The sequence below is a fragment of the Aphanomyces invadans genome (assembly GCF_000520115.1).
Source record: "Aphanomyces invadans strain NJM9701 unplaced genomic scaffold supercont1.33, whole genome shotgun sequence".
Lineage (NCBI taxonomy): Eukaryota > Oomycota > Saprolegniomycetes > Saprolegniales > Verrucalvaceae > Aphanomyces > Aphanomyces invadans.
Window position 1 is genome coordinate 124,996 of NW_008580178.1, and position 20,098 is coordinate 145,093.

General features: G+C 52.2%; 6 protein-coding genes across 12 annotated transcripts; 3 read left to right on the forward strand and 3 right to left on the reverse strand.

The window, feature by feature from the left end:
• The first annotated feature begins 1,347 nt into the window (after window positions 1–1,347).
• On the forward strand, window positions 1,348–3,780 carry H310_11659 (hypothetical protein). Its single transcript, XM_008878396.1, has 2 exons — window positions 1,348–3,317; window positions 3,367–3,780. Exon 1 carries the CDS (start codon window positions 1,356–1,358, stop codon window positions 3,270–3,272), a length of 1,917 nt encoding a protein of 638 aa, XP_008876618.1. The 5' UTR covers window positions 1,348–1,355; the 3' UTR covers window positions 3,273–3,317; window positions 3,367–3,780.
• H310_11660 (CAMK/CAMK1 protein kinase) lies at window positions 1,349–5,671 on the reverse strand. 7 transcript variants are annotated; one of them, XM_008878398.1, is made up of 11 exons: window positions 5,404–5,671; window positions 5,329–5,350; window positions 5,216–5,277; window positions 5,082–5,164; window positions 4,963–5,032; window positions 4,846–4,913; window positions 4,721–4,796; window positions 4,568–4,664; window positions 4,098–4,515; window positions 3,840–3,981; window positions 1,349–3,727 (listed from the first exon to the last, which is right to left on the reverse strand). In XM_008878398.1, exons 1-11 carry the CDS (start codon window positions 5,665–5,667, stop codon window positions 3,515–3,517), a joined length of 1,515 nt encoding a protein of 504 aa, XP_008876620.1. In that variant the 5' UTR covers window positions 5,668–5,671; the 3' UTR covers window positions 1,349–3,514. The 7 variants fall into 7 exon arrangements, with proteins under 7 accessions (XP_008876620.1, XP_008876621.1, XP_008876622.1 ...); XM_008878399.1 differs by having other exon boundaries at window positions 4,587–4,593; window positions 4,646–4,796; XM_008878400.1 differs by having other exon boundaries at window positions 5,216–5,350.
• An 88-nt stretch (window positions 5,672–5,759) lies between these two features.
• H310_11661 (hypothetical protein) lies at window positions 5,760–8,256 on the forward strand. Its single transcript, XM_008878404.1, has 4 exons — window positions 5,760–6,317; window positions 6,370–6,691; window positions 6,832–7,099; window positions 7,185–8,256. Exons 1-4 carry the CDS (start codon window positions 5,776–5,778, stop codon window positions 8,075–8,077), a joined length of 2,025 nt encoding a protein of 674 aa, XP_008876626.1. The 5' UTR covers window positions 5,760–5,775; the 3' UTR covers window positions 8,078–8,256.
• A 29-nt stretch (window positions 8,257–8,285) lies between these two features.
• Window positions 8,286–10,304, reverse strand: H310_11662 (hypothetical protein; the record flags this gene model as incomplete). The annotated part of the gene is made up of 5 exons (XM_008878405.1): window positions 9,844–10,304; window positions 9,700–9,797; window positions 9,400–9,635; window positions 9,209–9,341; window positions 8,286–9,146 (listed from the first exon to the last, which is right to left on the reverse strand). The coding sequence occupies exons 1-5, from the start codon at window positions 10,289–10,291 to the stop codon at window positions 8,286–8,288; spliced, it is 1,776 nt and encodes a 591-aa protein (XP_008876627.1). The 5' UTR covers window positions 10,292–10,304.
• A 790-nt stretch (window positions 10,305–11,094) lies between these two features.
• On the forward strand, window positions 11,095–13,179 carry H310_11663 (hypothetical protein; the record flags this gene model as incomplete). The annotated part of the gene is made up of 4 exons (XM_008878406.1): window positions 11,095–11,557; window positions 11,616–11,713; window positions 11,771–12,148; window positions 12,192–13,179. The coding sequence occupies 4 exons, from the start codon at window positions 11,095–11,097 to the stop codon at window positions 13,050–13,052; spliced, it is 1,800 nt and encodes a 599-aa protein (XP_008876628.1). The 3' UTR covers window positions 13,053–13,179.
• A 6,489-nt stretch (window positions 13,180–19,668) lies between these two features.
• Window positions 19,669–20,092, reverse strand: H310_11664 (hypothetical protein; the record flags this gene model as incomplete). Its single annotated transcript, XM_008878407.1, has 1 exon — window positions 19,669–20,092. A coding segment is annotated over one exon (258 nt), but the record flags the coding sequence as incomplete, so codon positions are not given.
• Window positions 20,093–20,098: the final 6 nt, after the last annotated feature.

A 20,098-nucleotide genomic window follows, 5' to 3' on the forward strand; every position in this document is an offset into this window, starting at 1 on the left:
TTGTTCAGACGGCAATTCCACAATAAAAATCTTTCCATCAATCCATTCCATGTTTTTTGACTTGAGTTGCTGATCTTCGCTCTTAACAAAGGCTTCCCAATCACTCAGGGAAGCATCTCGCAAGTAGAACTTTCCCTTTTGGAGCTTTTTGTCAACGAGCTTCAAGTCGAGGGTTTTGATTGTCTGATTGATAGAATTGATTGCCATCGACTCACGTCGATTCGGCTCTGGAATGTCCACAGTTGGTGCTGGAACTACTATCATTTGGTTCCCTGGCAAAGATGGCTTTTCTTCAATTTGACGTCGCTTGGAATCCGCTTCTTTCGTGCTGCTGTTGCTACGTCCTCTCTTAGAATCGACTTCTTTGACTTTGTTGCTGCTGCATATGAGCCCGTGCGTTGGGGGGACGCTGAGCCAATCTTCGTCACGTCCATTTCTGTGTCGGAATCTTGAAAAAGCGAATGGGTCAAACTAATATCCTGATGAAAGGTCAGTGATTGGCCAAAAGTGCTAGTTGTACCGTTGTCTGTCGACCCAAAGAACGTCAAGAACTTAGCAAACACTCGTCGATACGACGCCAAGAGCAACGTGTTCTCCATTTCAGCTTGCGACCTGGTCCTGGGCATCCGTGAGTGCGTTCACCCGGCATGCCAACGACCCGAGGTCGTCCACGTCGTCCGAGACTTCGATCTGCTGTTCTTGCGTTGCATGAAAAAAACAATAGAGGAGAGACAGTAACCGCTTCGCTCGTCTAATTAGGTGCTCGCTTCGCTCACGAAGTGAAACGGGATATTTAAAGAACTTATAAGTAGAGGTGGTTTAAAGAAAAGTGAAAAGTTACGTAAGGAACTTAGAGAAAGAATAACGAAGTTAGAGGAGAAACAAGAATGACATAAATATTTCAAAAGTCCCATACCCGCTGTCTTTTTGTATTTATGATGCTAGAGACAAAAAGACAAAAATACTAGAAAATTGGGACTTTGAAAAGGTCAGAGACAAAAAGACACAAATACAAATTTCTGGGTAGTTTGATTTTGGTGAAAGACAGAAAAACAAAAACCCAAGCTATCAGCAGTTTCAAATTTCAGAGAAAAAACCGCAAAAGTTAAGAATACGATTTTAAACATCATCTAAACAGTTCAGATAGATTGTTTTGACATTGAGATTGTCCATGTTTAATAATATTTGATTCATGTATATTAAATATGAGAACATATACCAAGCATTTGCAAAAAATATTTCATGTTAATCGTGTATCCGTCCGTATGAAACGCTGGCAATGTTTTGGATGAACTCAGCGTATCCGGTTCGGTTAATTTTTCTCACAACATTGTCATTTTGGTATTGGCGACATCATGGCGACGACAGCGATCCCAGTCATGATTCTGACTGGATTCCTTGGCGCAGGGAAAACGTCGCTCTTAAACAAACTCTTGCTGCAGCAGCGCCAACTCAAAATCGCCGTGATTGAGAACGAGTTTGGCGAAGTCGCCATTGACAACGACCTCCTCACGTCGAACGCCCTGAGCGTGGCGGACAAAGTGATTGTGCTGGAGAACGGCTGCATGTGCTGTACTGTGCGAGGTGACATTTTGGGTGCTTTTGCTTCCATCGCTGAACAAGTCGCTTCCGGCCATCCGCTCGACATGGTGCTGATTGAAACGACGGGTATGGCCGACCCACTACCCATCGTCCGCACCATCACGCAAACCCCAAGCATCACGTCGTCGTTCCACATGAAAGGCGTTGTGACTCTCGTAGATGCATGCAACATCTTGAGCCTCTTGCGAAGTGACAGCGCTGAGGCGCAGTCCCAAATTTCCCTTGCGGATCTCGTCATCTTGTCAAAAGTGGATTTGGTGCCGCAGCCGTCCGTTCACCGAACCATCGCGGCGCACATTCGAGATCTAAATCCAACTGCCGCGATCTTGCCTTGCGTTCGCGGCGACATGGACTTTGCTGCGCTATTTGATCGGCTTTCCGGGTTTGATCTGAACAAGATCGCCGACACGTTCGACAACGAGGACGGCAACGATCACAGCCATGACCACGACCATGCCACGTGCCAAGATGGTTGCACCCACTTGGTCGACGAAGCCCACTCGTCTCGACACACACAGACGAAATCGTTTGCAATTTTGGAACCGCATCACGTTGTGGATCCGTTTTTGTTCGCGCACTGGATGCGGCGTCTGGTCGTCCCGTCCAAAGAGTCGATCGCCAAGAAGGTCGTGCTGTACCGGTCCAAGGCCATTCTATCCGTTGAGGGGATGACCAAGAAACTCGTGTTCCATGCTGTCGGGGATGTTGTCGACCGCGAGTGGCTCGACGTGGCAGGGGTCGAAGGTTGTAAAATTGTCTTCATCGGGCGCAACTTGGACGAAGTTCAGATACGCCGTGACTTTGCTGTCTTGTTGCGGCCGAAAAGAAGTAGCTTGCCCTCATGGAGCAGTGCGACAGACCGTCTCAGTGAGCTCCAACCCGCTTTGATCCATCGCATTATGGCGTTCGTAAGGACCCAGGACGTTATTCGCGTCGCAAGGACGTGTCGCCGCCTTCACTCGACGCTTTCCAACTTACATGGCGCTTCGACCCATGCACAGGACCGTCAACTAAGCCATGACCACCGCTTAGGTCCGTACTTGCATCCAGCGGTATCCCTCCCCAACGTCCCTACGTACATGCGCGCGTACAAGGCGTCCAACGTCGAGTTCGTGAGCTATTCGGGGCTCCACTTCGCTTCTCCGGCGCATGTTGATGCCGCGGCCGTCGCTTGGCTCGAGCTTGCTCGGTTGTCCGAACCGTCATGTCGGTCGTACGCCCTGGATTTTACGTGGCGCCCAGAGACGGTCTCGACGTTTTTTGGCGCACCGGAGCCGATTCAAACGAGTTCGGCTCTGGTCAAAGTCGAGTACGACGTGGTCGCCGACGACGAATTTGACGAAGACACCACGGACATATTGCGATTTCGTGTGTTTCTAATCCCGGACAAGACAAACGACGAAGTGGCAGGCCACCGCCTTGTGTTTCAGCTCACTGGGGGAAAGACGTCGTCCCAGGTGTACCAAGTCTCATTCCACTCAATCCACCCGGCCTTTCAGGTTCATGTGGCTGTCCCCGACCACCGCATGCCGCGCGCCGAGAGCAAGGAAGTGTTTTATCCGGGACATCCACTCCTCCACGCCGTCCAGACGGAGCACGCCCTCCGATTTGTCGTCCGCGTTAAGCCAGACGGCAGTGGACCGCTCGGTGAAATGTGTGGCTGCTGCTAGCTAGCCCATCGAGATGAAGTAGATATTACTCGAGTCTGCATCCGTGTAAGTCAGAGTGTGAAATGCTTCTTTCAATGACGAATGTGATGTGCAGGCCGCTTCGTCCTTGCTTTTTTGGTGACAGTGAAGCCCTGCGGCACTGCTTTGAATTTTTTGAGCCATTCACGTGGACCAACCGCACAATCTTCCAAGGCTTGAATTTGCACTCAAGGAATATTTCCATCCTTTACTGCCATCCTAGGCTATTTGCCTTTGGTCTGTCCCCGGCCTTCGACGAGCCACGCTTGCATAAGGGTTGAGAATTCCTTGTAGTCGATTTTGCCGTCGCCGTTTTCGTCGATCGACTGAATCAAGTCGTGGAGTTCCGCGGGCGAGATCGGAGTCTTGTCCAACACGTTCATCACGTACGCGAGTTCGTCCGCGGAGATAAATCCATCGTGGTTTACATCAAATATCTGTCCACAACCAACGTCAGCCACCCGTTCTCCACAGCAACACCCTCAGCCACACGTTCGCTTGCAGTCACACGTGCTGTTGACGCTGTTAAATGGTTCAGCATTTAAGTACCTCGAACGCCGCGTGCAGATCGGCGTCGTTCCACTGCTCAACTTGGATCAAACTGGAATTGACCAGGGTCGTAAACTCTGTCAGAGAAATCCCTCCATCACCGTCCACGTCGGCAGCTTTCATGATGTCGTCTATCTCAGCCCTACGAGGAGCGTTCGTTCGATTCGTCAGCATAAAGCACCGAGGCACATTACACGGACTCCTCGAATGCACGCAGCCAGCGCATTTCAATTCACACATAAATGCAAGGCTTCGTACGGGGTGTATTGCTGCCCCAACGCTCTCAACACGTTCGCGAGCTCGTGCTTGGATATTGCGCCGCTCTGGTCTTCGTCAAACAACGCGAAAACTTCCTTGTATACGTCTTGGTTGAGTGTCTCGAGGTCCGTTGTGTGAGGCGCGACCACGTGCTTGCCAGACGGTGATTTGTGCAGTTTTTGGGACAGCAAGACCGTCACAATGTTGGCCCGCAGTTGCTGCAGACGACGGTACGCTTGCAGCCGCCCGGACAGACCATCGCGGTACCGACGACTCAACCGCCGCCGAAAGCGAGGGTTCATCCACGGGTGCGAGAGCGCGTCCGCAGCCGTAAATCGCTTCTCCGGATCCACCGTCAGCAAATGCGACAGCAGGTCTTTCGCCTCATCGCTCAGGCTATTATACCACGAGTTGGACACTACATGCAGCGTTTCCTGTGCAATTGAGGTCGACGAACTGAACGTTCGTACTGTCATATGCCCCACGCACCGCCAGGCTAATGATTTGGGCGTCGGAAAAATTGCCTTTCGGGTCGAACGGGTGGATACCAGTGAGGGTAATGTACAGCTTCGTCGATGACGGTCAGCGTGGTAAGCACAGGGAGGAGAAGAATATAATCGCACCAGCACCCCAAACGCCCACATGTCGACGGCGCAGTCTTGTGGCGCCCGCTTGATAATTTCCGGGGCCCAATACACACTGCAACAACGCCATGCACTGTTAGCAGCTCTCGTTGGTTGCTTCGTACATGGTGCCCCCGGCAGGCGACTCTGTCAACTTCGATCCAGCGGGAAGGCGCAAACTTTGGCCAAAATCCTACTCCGCGATCAGAGACTTGGGAAAAGAAAACTTCACATTTACGCACTGCGATCTTGATATCTGCGTCTGGCGAGACTTCGGTCAAGAGAAGGTTCTCAGGTTTGAGGTCACGGTGGCTGAAAGGAGGACGTTGAGATGGGTCGTCGGAATCTGCGAATTATGTACCATACACCACGTTGATGCAGATGCTGGAGGGCGAGGCAGACTTCGCGAAGCATGCGGCTTGCGTCGGCTTCGGTGATAGAGCCCTTGATGCAGTTGAGCGAAGGTGGCATCGAACTATGTGATACATGGTGTACCTGGCTCACGATGTAGTCGAAGAGTTCGCCACCACGGACGAGATCCATGATCATGATAATATCTGTGGGTTCGTAAACAACGTCTCGCAGGGACACGATGTTGGCATGTGTACCGATCCACCTCAACATGTCGATCTAGGTCGATGGGTCCACTGTGTCATTTCGTATGAAAATGTTCATCTCCCTACCTCAGCTTCAATCTCTGCTGTCGACGCAGTCTTCATGTCGAAAAACTTTGCTGCGACTTCCACGCCCGTGGTTCTGTCTTTAGCTAACTTGACGACGGCAAACCCTCCGGACCCGATGACCTTGCCAACCTCGTACTTGTCTGAGATAGACTTTGTTCGTTGTCGCGGCTTTGGAGTATGCGCTTCACTCCATGCTGTGTTCCATGGCGAAGTCGCGGCAAGCAGTGGAATGGCCGTCAGCACCCGTCGCCAACCGCTTCGCATCTCGTGGCAATGTGAAAATGACGACTTTGAACATATCATCCGGATAATAGACGTCGTCGGCATCTTATCCGGATGACATTGGTTAGAACATCGAGCGATCGGGACGTGATGGCGGACATTCCAACGACATGCTTGCAAGTCATATGCTTCTCGATGGACCGTCCGTGGCAAGTGTCCGAGTACTTGAGAACAATGCACAAGTTCCTCGGTGTGGAGTTGTCTCTCGTGTGGGTGTTGTTTAAAGCTTCGAATGCCGCATTTCGAGCAGGATACGCCCACGTGATGTCCTTGTTTCCGATGGTACATTGGACTGAGGAAGACGCGTCCTTGCACTCGGATGCGTTCAAGCAAGGTCTTCTGTCCGTCCTTGATGCGTCCACAAGCGAGTATGTCTTGTTTGGCGTCGACGACGCCTTTTTCTTTGACTTCTTCCCGGTCATGGACATTCTAACTCGCCCGACTCGGCATGCCTGGAATGTCCTGCATCTTACCCTCAATCCCAACATTTGGTACTCGGAAACGCAACAAATGCCATTGCTGCCGCTTCCGGCCATGCGATGGCACGGCACGGAGATCCTGACGTTTGAGCCAGGACGCGGCGAATGGAATTACCCGTGGGAAGTCAGCGGCTCGATCTATCGTCGTGATCGGTATGCTCTCTTGTGCACAACACAATTAATTTAGATATTTGTGCTGGATCAGTGTCCAAGCCGTTCTCACCACTATCGAGCGCATCCACGGGACTCACGGTCTGAGCCAGCCGAATCGACTTGAAGCCAATGGACATCGTGTTCATTCGGAATTTGATTGGAACGAAGCATGCGTGTCGAAGCCTATTATGCACGTCTTGGCCATCAATCAAGTGCAAACGGTGTACGACAACCCGCTCTTGGGCGAGGAAGTCGTCGAGACGGAGTTTCTTTTGTCTTTTTTGACGGCACCGCCGCGACGCCTCGATACGGCGCGGTACAAGACTCAAGTGTTTCGAAGCGTCCACGTCGGCACTCTCTTTGTGGAGAACCAGGTACAGTGTCCCATCGCCGTCTGATGCTGCATGACATGTACACATATGCGCTGTGGATGTGGAACAAGTCCCAGTCCTTTTTCGGGACGACATGCGCGGACAGACCATGGTCACGTAAAATAATCCGATGGGAGTTGTAGGAGCCGAGCCATGGTGCCCCATATGAATCCAAGAACGCTCTTCCGCTCATTTCGATCGTCCTACCAGCGTACAACGAATCTCGTTTCATCCATCAAGCACTGGACAGCCTCGCACGACAGACATACTCGCGCTTCGAAGTTCTGGTGCTGGACGACTGCAGCACCGACTCGACTGTTGCTATTGTAGAAGCATTTGTCAAGCTCGATCGTCGATTTCGCCTTGTCAAGAATCCGATGAACATGGGGGTCGCAAAAACCCTGAATCGAGGTACGCCCCGCACAAACCATGGCAGAAACCAACAGTTCAAACGCAAGGATGTCAACTCTAAACATCAATGTGACGGATGAACTAGGGATCGAGTTGGCTACCGGCGACTTCATCGCTCGCATGGACGGCGACGACATTGCGCTTCCTGACCGACTGAACATGCAACTTGCATTCCTTCAAACGCACCCCGACGTTGACATTGTCGGGTCAGCGATTGCCCTAATTGGTCCCGACTACACACTTGCTTACGAGAACGGCAGCACGGCGGACGCCTCCCCGAGCGACCCGCTCAAAGTTGTGGTATATCCCACGACGGTCGCCCGAACGCGGTGGAGTCTGTTTATGGGGTGCATGTTGGCCCACCCGACTGTGTTTTTCCGCCGATGTGTGGTCGATCGGTTTCGATACGCGGAATCGCTTGGATCGGGCGAAGATTACGATCTGTGGCTTCGCCTGGCCGTACCTCCGAGCGATCCACCCGCCAACCCCGTGGTCAAAATGATGAGTCTTGGCACGCCGCTACTGCTGCATCGCAAGCACGGCAGGAATGCCTCCACTCGAAAACGCGACCAGCAACGGCAGGAAGCGCATGATGCTGCCCACGCGGCAATTGAACGGCTTCTCCAGCGACCGATCGAGTCGAACGTCGTCAAGCTCGTTCGATCACACGCTTTGGATCAGAACAACAATGAAGTCGATGCGTTGGCTCTTCAGTATGCTGTACCAGCCATTCAACTCCTGCACGACATTGCCATGCGTTGCACGGCCAACGAATCTTGCGACGCTATGGAAAAATCCGCCATCGACAGCGACGTCCGGGCAAGACACGGAGAGCTTGCGTTCCGAGCCATGATGATCGCGCCCAGAACGGGCGTTGGTCTGTGGCAGGACTGGGTCACCAAATGCCCTGCGGAGGGCAGACACATCTTCAAAAAACTCACGCGAGCGCCACCCACCACAACCTACGTAGGTCCCTGATCGCTCCATCTCCTCCTGTGCACTGATTGAAATGCGAATGCTCTGAAAGCGAATTGGGATGGCGCAGATGGCCGTCGCCAAATGATTCAGTGCTCGCCATCTCGCCAGTGCCTTGCCAAAGCAAACGGCGCAGTAAAACGAATATAACCAAGAATTTTGAAATGTTGTCCGCAACCGAATGACCACGTGGATGGATATCTCGTGATTTCTACCGGCGGCCAGTGTGCAATTTGTACAAGAGACTGCCCACGATGACTTGCAGGATGAGGGCGTATCCGATGAGAATCGACGCATGCGAGCTCACGTGGACATCGGCGACGTCAAAGCGGGCCAAGACAGCTTTGGCACCGACCGTGTTGACGCCTTGGAATTGGTTGGCCACGAGCGCTTCAAAGCTGTACGTGTGAAAGCCAAGGTAGTGGCCCCACAACCAGTAATGTTGGATCGATGGCCGAGGCACCATGAACCCTTCAGTCAACATGAACATTCCAAGCGCGGCTGCACCAAGTGCGATGCCCATGATGGCGTTCGACACGAGCACGCCCAGCACACTCATCAACGATTCGGCGACAGTCAAGCTGAGGAACATGATCCAAAAGAACGTGCCAAAGCCGTGCAGACCGGTCATGGGCACCACCATAAGAGTCGCAGTGATTGCGAGCAGAGCGAGCCCCGGGAGCGCTGCAACGAACGTAGCGATCGTGAATGCGCCGACGTTTAAGCCGCTGTTGGCGCGCTCGCGGGCAAACACGGCCCGCTGCTCCAAGAAAAACGGCAGCGCTGCCACACTCAGAAATGTCGTGAAAGCAGGGGCGCCAAAAAGAAGTGCCACGTAATCCATGTCCGTGAGCTTCTTGTCGTCGTTGAGGTACAAAGTGCCAGTCATGGCCGACAGGACGAGGAACATGACGAAGCGGATCCAGAATATGCCGGGATTCCGGACGTTTTCCAACGCAGTGCGCTGCAGGAGCATGACGAATTGGCGGCCGACAGATGGCTTGATCTCACGCAGATCGGCCTTGGACAGAGACGGAAAGTCGGCTCGCGAGCGGTCGGCCATCAGTTGAGTCTACCCAGCCATATGAACAGCCACAGTCAGTGGTCATGCAGGTTGTTGCAGCTGAAATATACCTTAGTCTGCGCGGCAAGAGCGCTGGTGGCGTAGCCTGCAGCCAAGGCGTGAATGTCTCCATGACCTGGAAAGTCCGTGTTGACAAGAGCTAGGTAGTACTCGGCGGGGTTCGAATAGGTCGGGCACGGATGGCTACGATAGACGAGTGTTTATGAGGGAAACGAATGGTCAGGGAAAGCTGTTGTCGCACCCAATTGCAGCAAAATGCGGCAGCATGTCGGTTGTCGTCCCAAAGTAAATTGAATCCCCGCCTGCCAACAACATGACCTTGGCGAACATGTTGTACACTTTGGTGCTGGGCTGGTGGATCGTGCAGATGACCGTGTGATTGTGAGCGAGGCACAGCTTTTGAATGTATGCCATCACGTTGTACGTAGACGCAGCATCAAGGCCGGACGTCGGCTCGTCCAGCAACAAAATCGATGGCTAACTCTACAATGTCGACATCCAACATGAACGGTGTTCGACGAGAGGTTGGGGAGGACTTTACCAGTAGCTCGATGGCGATACTCAACCGGCGCTTCTGGCCACCCGAGAGACCTTTGCGGAAAATGTCACCGACGACTGTGTGCTCGCAAGATCGTAGCCCTGCCAAGACATTGTGACGGTTGGATACGATCGTGGATTGGCCTACCCATGTCGTCGATGGCAGCTTGCACTCGGCTTTCCCGCTCGTCGGTGAGAACATTGGCTGGCACACTCAGCCGAGCCGCAAATCGAAGAGTCTCGAGCACCGTGAACGATCCGGTCAGCGCATCTTCTTGAGACACGTACGAAGACAAGAGGCGGAATGTTTTGGCAAGTCGCGGGCGGCCATTGAGGTGGATTTGGCCCGTGACTTGGCCGGTCGAGATACGGTCGGCAAGGATGTCGAGCAGCGTCGTCTTGCCGCTGCCGGATGGTCCCATGATGGCAACTAGTTCACCTGGCGCGGCGCGACCACTCACTTTGCTGAGGATGACCTTGGGGTCTTGCCCACGGCGGGTGACAGTGTAGCTGAGGCTATCCCAGCCAAGAGTGCATTCGTTCTTTCGAATGTACGTGTCAGGTGTGGCGCATGGGCTAAAGTGCGGCGATTCCATCTCGTGCAATTCGATCGAGTTCAAAAGTGACTGAACCGGCGCAAGCAATTTTTCCATCCGATGTCACTATGGAAATTTGATTACCATCTGGTACACCCGTTAGATGCGTAGTGACCACTCTCACGTGGGTGACGTCCTCCGCACTACATACAAATTGTAACATATATGAAGTGACTCTCACGTTGCGCTCACTAGAGGGATTAGAGAGTGACGATGGATGGTCCACGTGCCTTACAAATCGCAAGATATTGGACTGGCCACTCTCACATTACGCTCACATTGCCGTGATGAGTCCTTGGAACAGTGGACCGCTGTACGAATCGAAAGCCCGCCGTGATCACGACATGGGACGCAACGCCAGGATGTGCAACCCAGTACTAATCCATGTAGGAGAAAGCCCTCCGCCGATCGCCCTGAAAGCCCCGAGAATGCTACAATTCCCCCAGGAATCTCCATATCCCTCGCATTCCATCAACGCCAAACGACACTCCCCCCTACAACACGATGCCACATCGATTGCGACGCGTGTTGTGGCTGTAATCGTGTCGACGGCATAACACTTCGTAGCTTGCATGGGTTGGTGCACCAAACCATCGCGTTTCATGGCAACGAACACAGCCATCGTAGATTGGTCGCGGCTGCAGCGTTGGCAATAATCGAGGATTGTGCATTGGGATAAACAAACACGAACGGTGGGATAAACCTCCACATCTCGCAATCGCCATCTGGACGCCGCTTCAAGATCGTTGTCGTAATCGGAATATGGATGAGGCACCACGTGGCACGTTATTTTCAAACTTTCCATGGCCGACACGAACTACATCAACATCCAAGGCGACGACACGAAGCCATCTCACGACCGTGCCAAGTGCCCCTGTGTGCTGGGCTGGGACCGCATCAGCTACTCCGTGCGTGGCAAGGCAAAAGGCCCAGCCAAGCAGATCCTGCAAAACGTGTCGGGGCGGTCCGCGCCAGGCGAGGTCACGGCCATCATGGGCCCGTCCGGCAGTGGCAAGACCACGCTCTTGGATATCCTGGCGGATCGCATGTCGACCGGTACGATCGCTGGAACGGTCGACGTGAACGGAAAGACCCGGAAGAGCGAGAGCTTTCGTTTGATGGCTTCATATGTCTCGCAAGACGACGCGTTGCTCGGGTCGTTTTCGGTCCTGGAAACCCTTCGGTACTCGGCCCAGCTCAGTGTGGCCGCCAACGTGACGGCGGACGAGCGCGAACGGCGCGTCCAGGCCGCCATCGACGACATGGGTAGACTCACGCGGCAAAGATTTCTTTGGACACCCTCATGATGTTGTGTGCCTTGTAGGTCTCCGGTCATGTGCTGACACGATTGTCGGCGATATGTTTCGCAAAGGTCTGTCCGGGGGTCAAAAGCGCCGCCTCAGTATCGCGATTGAATTATTGGTGCGACACGTTTATCCCTGGACGGCTCGTCACACGAGAGCATGAATGAATCGTTAGAAACACCCGACGATCCTGTTGTTGGATGAGCCCACGTCTGGCTTGGACTCGGCATCGACTCTCAACGTGATGTCTCACGTGTTGAAGCTCAGCCAGAACCAGCACTGCACAGTCGTGTGTACCATTCACCAGCCGAGCTCGGCCATCTTTGACCTGTTTACGAACATCGTGCTCCTTGCAAACGGTCAAACTGTGTACAGCGGCAGCCCGACCCACGCGCTGGATCATTTTGCATCGCTTGGCCACCCCGTCCCGCCGTTTACCAACCCGAGCGAGCATTACCTCGAGCTCATCAACGCCGATTTTGACGGGGCGGCGCGCGACACCTGTGCATTCATTGCGCATTACAGCCAAAGCGCCATGGCGGGCCACATCCAGGTTTGTCTCGACGCCACTCAGCTCACTCATGTCGCCATTGCAGGAGCAACTGGCGTACGATCGCCGTTCGCTTGACTCAACGACCGACGTCGTCAACTACGCAAAAAACCTGCGGCCGTCGGCATTCCGGCAACTCGCAGTCATCATGCATCGCAACTCGCTCAACAACGTGCGCAACCCCGGTGTGTACGGCGTTCGGCTTGTCATGTATGCGTTCCTCAGCGTAATGGTCGGGACGATGTACTTGTACACGAACAAGAGCCTGGTCGAGGACGATCTGGTGAATATGCTCTTCTACGTCCAGGCGTTCCTTGTGTTCATGAGCGTCGCGGTCCTTCCGTTCTTCATCGAGCAGCGCGCCGTGTTTGCACGGGAGCGGGCGAACAACGCTCTCAACGTGGTCAGCTACGTCATGGCCAACTTTGTTGCGTCGTTGCCTGGCATTTTCGTCATCGCGTTGGTGTCGTCGTCGATTGTGGTGTCGCTCGCGGGGCTCCATGCGTTCTGGTCGTTCGTCCTCAACTTGTTTTTGAGCCTCGTCGTGGCCGAGTCGCTCATGCACGTGCTGGGGGCGACCGCGCCGCACTACATCATGGGGATCGCCAACGCCGCGGGCATTTTCGGCATGTTCATGCAGATGGAAGGGTTCATGGTCCCTGCCAAAGCAATCCCGTCCTATTGGAAGTGGGTCAACACCATTGCGTTTCACTCCTACTCGTTTGAAGCGTTTGTGCACAACCAGTTTACCGAGATGAACACAACCCGCGGCAATGCCATCCTCGAACGATTCGGCTTGGTCGACGTCGACGTGGGCAAGAACATGTTGGTGCTCGTGATGTACGCTGTCGTTCTCGAAGTCGCATTTACTGTCGTCTTGTACAAGTGGCACACTGGGCGGCGGTAATCGGCGACGCACCACCACTTGTCCCATGGTTTCGAATATTGTAGTGGTAATTCATCTCGTTCTTCTGGGCAAGTATTGCAAAACGTGGAGTTTTTGGCGGATAACAACAACTCGGCATCGTCGGCGGTGTCACCCATGCGACCTGCCTTGAACTGCACCTGTCCGTGGAGGCGCTTGCCATGTCGTGGTAAACATGCTGGCATGACCTAATACGTGGTCAGACCATATCGGCACCAATACACGGGTGCGACGTCTACATGGATTGTGACTGTGTCGAGAAGAACGATTTATATGGAGCATGGATGAATAAAAACCGATTGAAATGAACACAGCTTCGTCGAGGGTGCTGTTGTCACCGCTCGGCGCGACAGAAACCTGCAAGAAATGTTTGACAGCGCCAAGTCGGTCGAATCCCCTCGTGTTGTTTCGCTGACGAAACTATGTGTCAGCATGACTTCGGTGGACGACCAAGCGTACATTCAACGTACAACGTCTGAGCTTGACAGTGACAATAGTTTAGGAATGTACGTATGCGTACATGAAATGTGCATTGTACGAGATTCTGTCACGCTGACAAATTGACAAATCGTCTGCGGGATGGAGGCTGGAACACGAAGCTGCTAGCTCCATCAAGCAAAAGTCAGCATGTCGTTGAAAGAGAAATACGGGCGAGTCTGAGGCTGGAAAGGGTCTGTCTGCCGATGACTTGGGCAAGCATCAAGGCATCATTGCCGTTGCCGTGCGGGTGTGAAATCGTCTATGTAGGTGAAGTGACAAAGTAGTTCATTTCGTTTACAACTACGGAGACAAGCATTTACCGCCGAGTGGACACAAGAATCATGGCGTGGTTGAACATGCCAAGCCATTGTCAGCAATAACACTGATGTATGCGTGAGGGAACGCTGCTGCCCTACTGATACAATGTGATCTTACATTCCACCAGCGTAAACTTACAAAGTCGTGGATTGAAGCCGACGATTCGAAACAGGAAAATCCTGCTGTAGCATACCTTGGCAGCAATTTCATGTGGTCAGTTTGTGCGGAAGCTCACTGGGGAGCTCACGCTGCGCAAACTGTCCCTGACCATCCACACAATTCATTGAGCTCATTCGCTGTCGTTTAGTCCAAAGCTGTGGCTGATGTAGTACTTCGAGCGAGTGCCGCGTCGCGTAAACGAAATCTCATCCATACTTTGTCAGAATTCGTAGTACCTCATGAAAAACACTCACAGTGGTGCGAGCACGATGGGATGACCGACTCGACTTGGATGAAGTTATGCAGTGAATCACATCTTGAAGGTCCAAGTGCGTTGGCATTTCTCTATTCGCCGCTGGTGAATGCGGCAGATACGTGGACGATCGAGACATCGGCGTTGCAGATAACCTCGTTCGTGTGGCCTCAGCCCGTCCACGCTGTTGTCATCAGCTCGGTTAAGGACCTTGGTCGCGATCACGTTGACAACGCGTTGGCACTTGGTCATGTCAATGGAATGCGGACTACAAAACACGTCGACTCTGCGGTCTCGGTAGAAGGTCAACCATGCAGATCCCAACACACAGCTCCCGACGACGCGTTGAACGACATAATCACCGTGAAAAAGGCCGTCCGCAATTCACATGAATGTTTCACCATGTGGAAACGCACAAAAAATGTGTGGCCGATTGTCTGAAACAAACTCGGACCATTGAGTCGGGAACCATGCCAGGTCGGATATTACAAACGACCGGCGAATGGACTTACGTAGAAGCAGTGGTCGGCCATGACGTCGTGCATGGGGTAGTCCACAGTAGGCTGCCGAAGCACCGACAGGTCACTCGATGAACACGGCGGGCAGATCGAGTCGATTTGAACGTCCAGGTTCCACTCAAACTTGACGTCGCAGAGTTTTCGGGGCGATCGCGACCTAATCGCCTGCTTGGTTGAGCGTCTGGACAAGCTGGAGCGTCACTACCGTGTAAACTTCTCGCGGCTGCGCCACGTCAAAGAGATTCGCGGGCGACGACGAGGACTCGAGTGCGTTTTCATCGCACAAGTCACCCAGCGCGTCAAGAAAGGCAGGGAATGCTACACACTTGGTTATCACGATCGGGCGAAAATTCGACTTCATCTGCACGCTTGGTAGCTGAGCCAGACGTGCGACTGGTTCAAAAGATCCCCCGCACGCTATTGCATGAAACGCTAGACGATTGACCTGTCTTTCACCAAAGCCAGGACGATCACGACACACATGTTGACAACCGCTGGTGGCGCCAACCCCATCGTCGTCTGGTAGAATTTTGTGCCAGCACCGGATGTGCCGAGGTCGCCAACTGTGCTACGAGGGATGTACAGCGGGATCGACGTCTGCGACGGACTGTGCCTTGCGCAACAGAGGGCCTTCAAGACCACTGCAACCACGCGCTCGTGGTCAATATAGCCTGGACGTAGATGATGTGATTTTGTCGCTGACGAAAGGGCAGGTAGCACATGACGCATGATGTCAGCGTTGAGTCTACACGCCTTGTTAAATAGCGGTCATTCCGCCGAAATACACCAGCACACTAGCATTCGTCACGAGTGTTGGAGGAATCGCTGGCTTGGCATGGTTTGCAAGATCGACGACAAGATTTGTCGAAATCAGGCGGCGACGACGCCATGGCGATCACGTCCAACGTGGTCGACGGCTCCGTTGGGCTGCGTATGCCTGGATGTGGGTTACACGTGTTGAAATCGACAAAAAAGACACCAGCAAACCTTGAGGCGGTGCCAAAACAAGCGCTGGTTAATCGAGGAGCCACCCTTCTACTCGAAAATACCATCGCTTATTGCCATCGTACTTGAAGGTGGCCACGTCGCGCTGCAAAGAAGAAACACTCCATGGCGCAACACCTACATTAACACGCACACACGGAGCTACGATCCCATTTCTTTGTAGATTGTACGAGTGTCGCTCGTCGGATGCGATCGAGGACTTGCCAATGGTGTGATCACATGCGAGTACTTCGTCGTATGTCGCTTCCAGTCGAAAGTAGACCATGTAGCGAGCAAGGAGGGCCGGTGACGCGGTCAGAGCGATAGAAAGGGACGATGCACAGTACGTCCCTTCGACGTGTGTTGGGCAGCAATGGGGAAAACACCGAAGACCCTGCATGGACATGGATGAGTTTCCCGCGGCGAAACGCTGTGTCAATTGAACCGTGGAGCCATTCCAGCAGTTCGACCTGCGTACGAATGATCAGTACTCGAAGGCGTGCTTGGCGAAGTCTACCGGAGGTACTTCTTCCGAAAGAGAGGTGCCGGGCACGTGCAGCCGGAGTTCCAAGTTTGGAATTTGTTCATGTGTGACAGGTCTGCTTATCGCATTTTGACGGGATGTTTGTGTTCAACATTGGGGTACTTATTGTCCACGGCCGTCGACAATGAGTTCACTTCGCAAACTAATACACACCCTGTCAAGTCGGTCCCATTCCTAAGCAGCGCGGGTATTCCTGGCAGGATCGATGCGGTCCCGTGCCTCCTCCTGTCAACCACCGGCGTCACCCACGCCGTAAAGTATGTGAACGGACGTGTCATGTGACACCTCGGGCATAAACCGTACATTGAATCTTCCCTGAGATGAAAATATCGTACATTGTTCTACATACTACGTAGTATTATTCCCAGTACACTGAACAATACGTACAATGGACGGTACAGGAATGAAGTGGGTGATATATACTCGTTGCGAGGATGGTGAGATTCATGTTCTGGCCAATCAGCGGCCACCAAAAGTTGTATCCAATCAGATTGCCTCCCTCAGGGATCCAGCCAATCAAACGGTCAAGACAGATCTGGAAACCGACCAAGTTGATATACTAGTACTTCCTCCATTCCACATATCTGGAGACAATCGTTTTTCCCAACTCTAATATTATCTTCTGTATGCTCTCCGAGTCGAAAATGTGTAACTTTATTCACAAATATTAATTTTACGACGATAACCAACATGACAGGCTACAAATCATATCTTCACATCATGGACAATGGTGCAGAGGTGATCAATATTTGACGTATTGATCGCACTCTCAATGTCACATGATGCCAACACACTGGAAAAGTTGTCTACTCTACGTTCGAAGTCCTTTCCGAGCATTCATTGCTTCGATGACAGTGACTACGTCAGGATCACACTCTAAAGCAGCCAACAACGCTAACGTCCTGCGAAGATGCGGTAGGATACTCTTTACGGCGGACTCAATGTCCTCGATAGGACGTGACGGCCGACGCCCAGTTCGACCTCGTCTTTTCAATGTGACATCAGCAAGTCTGAATGTGCTTTCGTCAGCTGATCGCACCTCCACACGTTGGACAACGTTTCATCGATATGACAAACCTGAGAAGGATCTCCTTGGTCTTTCTTCTGGCCAGACGGCCGTTCTGCTTGCTCTCCAGCAGTTCATGGCACAGACTGAGTCGTTCGTCGTCGGGTAGTTCGTGCTTGGTCGTGGTGCGCGGCATGGTCGCTTGTCCGTAGCTCTGCTTCCAGATGTTCTGAAGAATGTTGGCTATATTTACGCAACAAGACAAGTCGTTTGCGCTTGATTGGAGCTCGATTGGAGTTATGGGTGTTTAAAGATTGTCTGTCCTGTGCTTAAACGTTTGATCATTGGTTGTGAAGCGTCGAGAAACAGTAAAAACTGAAAATAGATGCATATTCGTCTTTTCATTGGCTGACTCTGTGCCAAATTTCGCTCTATTCTAAATAATCAAGTCACAGATATTGGTTTCGAAGTTATATGTCTCCAGGTTTGCGGAATGGAGGAAGTATTTTCGAAGCAAAGTGGACCTCCCTCTGTCCCAAAATAGTTGTGTGATACCTCTCCGATCCAGTTAAAGTGTCCACTAGGACTTTGAGCTCGGTCCTCATTGCGTTTGAGCGGTCCCCTAAAGTAGGGAACCTTTTTTGGGCAATGTGAGTGGTTGAAATTGATAGAACAACGCAAGATGATTTGTTTGCTGCCATTAGCGTCAAATTTGGCGCCATAACACAAGTGCTAAAGTGCGTTTTGAATTTGGCCTGATTATGACTTCAAAGAATTATACCATTAACTAAATGGACTCACCTTTGACGAGCCTGCCATGACGAACAAGCAACTGGATGAAAAGCAGAGGATCGCAATATTCGCGAAACTGTCAAAGAATGCCGTCAATAACAAGCTGAAACGTGGCGACTTTAAACGTCTTGCTGACGAGTGTTGTGTTCGCAGCTCACAATTCGACGAGTTTGATCCAGAGGGACAAGAAAAGTCGCTGTCGTGACGAAACGGCGAAAGCGATGTGATGCGAAAACAGAAGAGGAATTCCAAGTGAAAGTTGCCGCTTTCAGACCGTGCCAACGACGAAGCTTGGCGAACACGTCCACAGCACTCAATGTCCCTAAAGCAACGATTCATAATCGGTTTCGGCGAGGGGAAGTTCCTGTCAGGTATAACCAAGTCAAGACCATTGCTGGGTGATGACCCGAAACAGGTGAGGCTTACTTACTGTTTGAACCTATCGAAGTTCTGTGGTGACGCTTTGAAGTTCGATGAGTTTACTGACCATGTCTTTCTCGACGAGAAGTGGTTTTTCATTGTCAAGGTATGCAGTAGTATATACCTGGCTCCGTGGGAAGGCGCGCTAAAAATCCCAATGAAGTACAGCCGTTTTATGCCCAAAGTAATGTCTTGACGGCAATTGCGAGACCACGTTACGATGATGATGTCTACTTTGATGGTAAGATAGGAATATGGCCCATCATAGATAACCCAAGAAGACGACTTGATTCAAACTCAATTCTTCGATGATTACTCTATCCGAAGCGCTCATCGACCTGCGGGTACTCTTAAAAGCAAGCAGTATGTGTCACCAAGAAAAATTACAAGGACCTCTTGAACAATGATGTCTTACCTGCGATTCACTCAAAGTTCCCCACGACAAGGCAACTCTCATAATGCAGTTTGATAACGCATCACCTGATCGCAACGAGCATGATGAAGAAGTCTTGAACGTCTGCTTGTCGAAAGTGCGCGAGGCCTTGTTTGTCAGTCAGTCAGCCCCCAAACAGCCTGGACTTGAACGTCCTTGATCTGGGTAACTTTAGCACCTTGCAATCGAGACAGCTCGCTATGCTTGCTTGTCTTGAAGATTTGATTGAGAACGTGATGACCGCTTTTGAGAACGTACCTTCAATGACGATTGAAAATGTGTTCTCAAGCATTCGAGGTGTCCTTGCCAGCATTGTTGATTGCGAGGGTGACAACACCTACAAGATGAAGCACATGAAGAACAAAAAGCGCCGTACGAGGGATGTTCCAGCTGAGTCGCGCATGCTCACGGATGGTGCCGTGTGTGTCTAGCCATGGTCTCGTTGTTGGATTTTCTACCAATAATATTCATGTCATGCATAATTTTAGCCAATGAAAGTAGAGGCGACAACTTAACTGGAAATTTTCCAATTTTGACAGTGAACACTAAGTGGATCGGATTAGTACTACTACTACCTCTGTGGAATGTTCGCCTGCAATATTTGGGGGACAGAGTGTTCGTCCTTCACGGCTTCCGACCGCAAAGTTGCCTCCTTCGTAAGGCAAATCCAAGACTGTATGACTTCAGAGGGCTGAGGGGCCACGAGCTACGTGGCCACTGACTAGCATCCTAATAGTAATACAACTAGGTCATCCACAGTGCCACTAGCACCACGGTACTAGATAGCTACCGTGGTTTGCAGTGGGTCAAACGATCGGGCGACCCAACTGCTCTGCAGCGCAGAACACTTCCCTCTCCTAAGGGAGACCTAGGTTGGCCATCATGTCCGCGACATGATCTTCGTCCTTGTGGGCAGCGCACCACTTGCGCAGCACGACAGGGATGTCTTCGAGCAGGTTCTCGACCGGCTCCCATGACGATTCTTCGGCGTCCAAGCCGAGCCACTTGACACGGACTTCGTAGCGGCCGTTCGCCGCTACCCGCGCCTCTTCCAGCCGTTCGACGTGGAAGCCACCGTCTCCAAATGCAATTTGCTCAACGAGGTCTTCCGTGACCTCGCG